The sequence below is a fragment of the Oryza glaberrima genome, chromosome 8 (assembly GCF_000147395.1).
Source record: "Oryza glaberrima chromosome 8, OglaRS2, whole genome shotgun sequence".
NCBI lineage: Eukaryota > Viridiplantae > Streptophyta > Magnoliopsida > Poales > Poaceae > Oryza > Oryza glaberrima.
The window spans coordinates 14,619,659-14,626,799 of NC_068333.1; the positions used below are offsets into that span (position 1 = coordinate 14,619,659).

At 42.4% G+C, this 7,141-nt stretch overlaps 1 protein-coding gene across 2 annotated transcripts; it reads right to left on the reverse strand.

The window, feature by feature from the left end:
• Window positions 1-2,957: 2,957 nt before the first annotated feature.
• On the reverse strand, window positions 2,958-6,249 carry LOC127781283 (uncharacterized). 2 transcript variants are annotated; one of them, XM_052308220.1, is made up of 6 exons: window positions 5,552-6,249; window positions 4,669-4,737; window positions 4,432-4,580; window positions 3,930-4,057; window positions 3,389-3,548; window positions 2,958-3,281 (listed from the first exon to the last, which is right to left on the reverse strand). In XM_052308220.1, exons 1-5 carry the CDS (start codon window positions 6,050-6,052, stop codon window positions 3,535-3,537), a joined length of 861 nt encoding a protein of 286 aa, XP_052164180.1. In that variant the 5' UTR covers window positions 6,053-6,249; the 3' UTR covers window positions 2,958-3,281; window positions 3,389-3,534. The 2 variants fall into 2 exon arrangements, with proteins under 2 accessions (XP_052164180.1, XP_052164181.1); XM_052308221.1 differs by having other exon boundaries at window positions 3,389-3,582.
• Between the last annotated feature and the right edge of the window lie 892 nt (window positions 6,250-7,141).

The following is a 7,141-nucleotide window of genomic DNA, read 5'->3' on the forward strand; positions in this document are numbered from 1 at the left end:
CTCTCGACCCGACAGGATCGGAGCCTCCGCCGCCATCGCCTCCAAGCTCCAGTTCGATGCCGTTAGAAGCAACAGTGTCTCACATACAGTTCTCTCTCTCCTCACCAACCCCCTCTTGGACAAGCCCATCACAACTCACACGTTACACGGCCCATTCCGAGCCCATGTACTTTCTGTTAACCACATGAAGACGCTTTCCTTGTAAGCCGACGCCTTCCTTCAGTGCGTCTCCGTCCTGTACACCTTCCAGCTCGTTGTCGTTGTCTCCCGGCTCCCGCTTGTCGATACCCAGCTTCTCTCAAGTCAGGTTATCATCTGGAGACCTGTCACAACCCTCCACCTAGAATGGTGTCTATGACATTAACTACATTGCCATGTAGTACTTTTAGCTTATGTGGCACTATATTAATTAAGAGAGAGAGTGAAGAGAGGAAGAAACTGGGTCTCATGCAAGACACAGCTTCAACACGAGAACCTATGCACTAGACACTATCAAGTTTTGTATTGGGAGAGAATAGTGTCTTCATAGTAGATGAAGAATAAATATGATTGGTAGAGAAGAGAGATGATGTATTTATTAATGTCCCACTTTAAGAAACCATGGGTTGTGGAATGTAGTTTCTATTGGGATGTCTTATTGACATGGCACTATAGACACTACTTATGGACACTATGGGTTGGGACTGCCCTTAAAGACCAGTCACAACCCAAGACACTAGATATAGTTTTTATAAACTCCACGTAGAAACTAGTACTAGACACTACTCTTTCAATGCAAACACCACTCTTCAATACTTAAATTTAAGAGTAAATTTCACAAAACTACATATTTTGTGGTCCAGGTTACAGAAAATCACACACACTTTGACACTTGGCACTTGAGTACATATATTTTGGTCGTGTAGTTTCACAAAACTACACTATCGATGTATAGATTCACCCGCGAGATGATGTGGCTGTTTCACCTAGGACGAGGACATGGCATCCTATTACCAGCCATCGCACGAAATTAATATGATGCCACGTCCTCGTACTAGATGAAACAACCACGTTGTCATATCACAAGTGAATCAATTCATCGATAGTGTGGTTTTGTGAAACTAAACTACCAAAATATATGTACTTAAGTGCCAAGTGTCAAAATATGTGTGGTTTTCTGCAACTTGAACCATAAAATATGTAGTTTTGTGAAATTTACTCTAAATTTAATGCTTCTTATCTCACATGATGTCTTGGATGTTGTGTAGAAACTATGTCTAATGCAAGACCTGGTTTCCTTCTCTTTCCTCATTTATTCACTTGTCACATAATCTTTTATCGTAGGCGACTGCTCATTAATGCTATGGATACCATCCTAGTTATTAGGTTGGAAATGGTCTTATATGACACGTGTATTTCTTAGATTTTTAGCCATTCCATCGTTTCAAGATGAAATAATAGCACCATGCCTTTCTTTAACCAGAAACGAAAGCGCCGCGCCACGCCGCCCAAACAGCACAGATGCATGATAAATTAATTAAAAGTGTTATATTAAATTAATACATTTGCAATTCTTTTTCATTTCACATGAAGTAGAGAAAACAGAGCCACTTCATGCCTGGCATGCAAACAATAAACTGGGATACAGATAAAAAGACAAAAGCATCTCCCACAAATTGGATGGTAACCGAGAGTCAGCACTGGCATAGGCTCCTATAAAACACAGCCAATAGTGCTCATTAGTCATTTACTCTCACCTTTGGCACTGGAGAAGAGAAAAAGGGTGGTCCTCTCTGTACATAATAAAATGAATATGTAGTATTGGACTATGTGTGCTTTTATTCCTTTGATTATTTTATGATGACGTTGCACTAGCTTATAGCTAGCTCATGTGTTTGTTATTAAACATGCTCTTAATCACCTGCTGCTCCCTCCCTCTCTCTCTCTCTAATCTTTTCTCTATCATCCACTTCACAATGTCACGAGCGCTGAGCAGGCTTCTCGTCAGCTGAAACGCTCCTATTACACTTGCTCTTACTGATTTCATAACTCGTATTTTGCACTATCAAGAAATTGATCAAGCTGAGTCCTACTTCTTCCCAATCCATGCAAAGGTTCAAGACAACTTGTGTGATCGTTTCATCTACTTTAGGATAACGATCAAGCTGAGTCCTGATTCATGAAGTTCTTTAATTTATGTTTTTCTGGGTTTCAGCGGCTGGCCCGGCATCTAGGGCGCGGATGATCCAGCAGAGCGGACTGCCCGCAGTGGTGAGGCGGTCAGACTATAACTGCAATTGCAAAGAGGATTACACTAGAAGAGAAGGGAGAAATCCCATTAGCAACCAAGAAATGCAGGTAAAACTTTACAATGAAATCACCAACGTTAGTATGAGGTGTTTGTTGGTATTTCTTAACGACGTTATTAGAAATAAAATTCCGAACAATAACACAGAAATACTCCTAGTATACTATGGTTACAGAGTTCATCCGCAATCGCACGGATATACCATTGTAGCATTTCACCCGAGAGTATTCCAAGGGTATCGTATTTATTTAATCCCGTGGGAACACTACAAGAGATCTTATGATAGGTGACGCTTCATTACGTCACAAACACGTAAAATTTCGTCACGTTTCGCAATCTGTGACGCTCGCGTGACAAAAATTCATTCGTCACCTATCATGCGTCTCTAATGGCGTTCTATGACAAAACCTTATTTTTTCGTCATCAATCTAGTGACGATCTTTCTGTCGTCATAACTTTGTGACGCTCATATTCGTCATTATCTAGCATAAAAAACGTCATAAAATATCTGATGGCCCATTAAAATCCATGTATTGAGCACCCTGTTTATGGGCTTGGCCCAATGGCACCCTGATGTAGCATATTTTTAGCCCAATTCTATTATATCCATTTGCTTTAATATCAAATAATAAATAGGCCAAGTCCATTGAAAAAGCCCTTATAGGCCCAAACATTGTACCACATTATTTTCAGCCCATCATATTATATTCATTTATATTAATATCAAATAACAAGTGGGCTAAGCCCATATAGGCCCAACAATCAAACACAACAACAACCCATATAGCACAAAGGTTACAGCCCAATTAGCATCACATAACCCGACAAACATCCAATACAACACAAAACTTACAACCCAATTAACAGCCAAATCTAGCCACATTCCAAATCCAACCACATTCCAAATCCAGCCAAATTCATCTACTGGTGGGAGGACAAGGTCGTTGCCCTTCTTCTCAATTACTTCTCGCATATCTTTTGCCATGAAACAGACCTGCATCAGCAAGTTTCAAATTTGTTCATTTGCTCCAGATTAAAAGTGCATTAACAAGAGGCAAGATGGCAGGAACAAAATGGATCAGTCCAAGTAAGAGGTGTTACCAGGTAACCTCGGTAGGCCGCTTGATCCATGGCTTCAAACTGCAACTCCGTTTTGTAACTTGCAATTTTCAGCATTTCCATCGTTGTGAGAATTAACAAGAGCCGGCTCAGAAATCACAGGGGGATCCTCAGAAAGCATAGGCTTGTTATTTGCAGCCTTCTATATATCAGCAACAAAGTTGTGATTCAACCAACTACAGTGAAAGTAGGAGGAAGAATCAAAATATGCTACAGGCCTACAGCATGGATAAAACAAAAAAGAATGCTGCAATGCTTCATATAAAAGGCACCCATACGCAACTTTTTTATTGTAAAATCCAGTCCAGGAGCCGTAATGGCAATTTCAAGCCTTAGTATCTTACTTTAAGTCAATTACTTCTCTGAAAAATTTAAATAGATACACTTCTGACTTCTCTTTTCGTGCTGCCAACAGATAATTCTTTTTTACAGGGAAACAGATATCATCTTTTTCTTTTTTGCGAGGAAACAGATATCATCTTTTACCACGAATTCGGAGCAGCAAACACAAAAAAGTACTTACCGCCAAATCCTTGGCCTTGGTAGAGCTGGACTTGGCTGATTTCTTCCCGAGGAGCACAGACTTGATCCACTTCGCCGGAGACTTCCCCATGGTTGACGAAACAGCCCGAACACCGTGCAATTCGGATCCTGTTATAGAGCAGCTCATCAGACATCAGTACGCAGATCCGAACCTCAAACAACATTTTTTCCCCTTCCCGAACAAAATAAAAAGGCAACAATGCACCCAAAATAACCGGCAAAACCAGTTGCGAGCGTGAGACAAAACTGGAAGAGAATGTCGAACGCCGGAAAGTTGAGAGAGCTCGGTAGAGACTGAGAGAGTAGCACACTAGCATAGGGCACAGACGGGGTGTGAAGTGTGAAGGGAGACAGGCAAAGATATCTTACGGTGGTGTTTCAACTATCTGGTTTATCTATTGTTACAGCAGGCAACATGTTTTACTTAGATGAATGGTTCTACATGACGCAATATGAGGGGAGACAGGCAAAAGATATCTTACAAGGTCGAGGACTTGGGGAAGGGCGCATATGTTGGCCTCGTCCATGGAGTGGATGTGCTGCTCGACCCAGGTCCCGAGCACGAGGTCCAGCTCCAAGAAGAGTGCTTGCTCAGGTTGTCCGTGACCTTCGATTTAACAGCGATAAATACCTGTTTGGACAAAACCCGTTCAATACAGAAGCAACCAGAGATCCAGAAGGATAGAAGAAAGATAGAAGAGTTCTGTGGTATGACATACAGGATTAGAGTTCACTGCCTCGGGTGGCTGTTCCTGACCAGTAAGCCACTTCCACAAATCTGGGTTTTCCTGAAAAGCCATAAATTAGAGCTTAGAGCCAATCTACAAGTTCAACACAAGAATAAAAGGACACTTTGATGCACTGGCTGTCCAATGGATCATGGCACCTGCCTTCCAAGAAGTTATGAGCAGTATGAAGCATGTTATATAAAACGTTGCTAAGCATGAGAGATGATGCATAGGCATTCTAAAACATTCTAAATTTTTATTGGTATTCTTGTTTGTTTAAGAAGACATTTCAGGTCAACAGAAAAAATGATTTGAAGGCTCTGAGGCAGATAAATGGTTCAAAGGAAAACCAGACTCATATGTTACCAAATTAACAGCCTGGTCAAATGACTTACAGTCATACCACTTTATGCTATGAAATTTTCAGCCACAAAAGCAACTGCCTGGATTTATACCATCTTTATCCATGAATGTACAGTCTAGAAGTTTATCTTAGAACTAGAATCCACAATTGCTGAATTGCCCAATCAAATTCCCATGTATTCATTGCAACTACTCAGAGGATACTTAGAGGATGGCTAGAAGGGATGACAGTAATGCAAACTTCTGACGGGCTGAAACTATTTCCTGAGTTTGTTGAACAAGAAACTAACCCATGTAGACAGTCAGAACTCTTGAGCATCAACAATCAGAATCAATAATTTCTAGTTCCCAAGAACCTCATGGCCCTTTTGAACCTACCGAGCAGTAATCATCAAAATACTTTACAAAGGTGTTCAACCATAGCTCTTTACAAAAGCACACAACTACGAATCAGCCTTAGAGAATGGAGGCTAAACCCCCAAACAAATACTTACAAATACTTATATCTTACGAGGTCGAGGACTTGGAGCAGGGCGCAGATGTTGGCCTCGTCCATGGAGTGGATGTGTTGCTCGACCCAGGTCCCGAGCACGAGGTCCACCTCCAAGAACCCCCGCTGCTTGCTCCTGTACACCAGCCTGCGCAGCACCAACCCGAAGAGGGCCCGAGAGGCGCCGACGCCGGCGGATCGACCGCTCCCGCGCCCGACAGCGGCGGAGACAAAGTCCGGCACGGCAAGCGGTGAGGGGGGAGGAAGCCGGCGCGGTGAGCGGCGACGGAGAAGGCCGACGCTGCAAGCCGTCGACGCTGCTGCACGCCGTCGCCGAGCCGCCCGGGGGACGCCGCCGCGCGATGTGGTCGCCCTAGGCCCGGGAGCGCCGCCGGCGGCAGATCCGCTGCTCCCAAGCCCAGCGGCGGTGGAGACGGAGTCCGGCGCGGTGAGCGGCGAGGGGGGAGTAAGCCAGCACAGTGAGCGGCAATGGAGGAGGAGGCCGGCGCCGCACGCTGTCATCGCCGGCGCCGTGGCCGCTCCCAGCCCCTCCCGAGCGCGCCGCCACTAGATCTGGGAGGGGGAGGACACCGGCCGTCGAGCCCGCCGTTCCCGCCCGCCGCCGTGGCCGCTCCCGGCGTCGACCGGCCCCTCCCGAGCGCGCCCCGCCGCTCCCGCCCTCGCCGTCGTCAGTGAAAGAGAGAGAGGAGAGGAGAGAAAGCGAGAGACTGAGAGGAGAGGAGAGGAGGGGAGAGGAGGAGAAGATAAGGTTGGTGAAAATTTTGAAGTGGGGAAGAGGGAGAGGAGGCAAATCAGACTTTTAAGCAAAACATAATTTCAAATCGAATTTTATAATACTAAATGAACTCATGGAAAAAAGTTATCAAAAACAAAGTTGTAGAACTCATTGAGATCTACCAATTTTATTTTGGTCATTTCTCCATCCGAGTTTGATTGAACTATATAAAATTTAAATTTTAAAATATAAGAAATTCAAATAATTTTTTGGGTAGTAAATGATCTCAAATGGGAAAGTTGTCAACAATAAAGTTGTATAACTTATGAAGATCTACAACTTTTGTTTTCGTCATTTTTCTATATGACTTTGTTTGAACAGTTTGAATTTGAATTTCAAATTATGACAACTTCAAACAACATTTACAAGTACTAAATGATTTCAACTAAAAAGGTCATCAATAACAAAGTGGTATAACTCATCAAGATCTATAACTTTTATTTAGGTTATTTCTTCATCCGACAAAGTGATTTCTAACATTGTTCACAAAATGATCATATCTCTCATATAGTTTATAAACTATAAGAGAGAGATATAAATTTTGTAAACAATGTTACTATCACTTTGTCGAATGAAAAAATGACTAAAATAAAAGTTATAGATATTAGTGAATTATACAACTTTGTTGTTGATAACCTTTTCAGTTAAAATCATTTAGTACTGGTAAATATTGTTTGAAGTTGTCACAATTTGAAATTCAAATTCAAATTATTGAAACAAAGTCATATAGCAAAATGGCCAAAACAAAAGTTGTAGATATTGATGAGTTATACAACTTTGTTGTTGATGACCTTTTGAGTTAAAATCATTTAGTA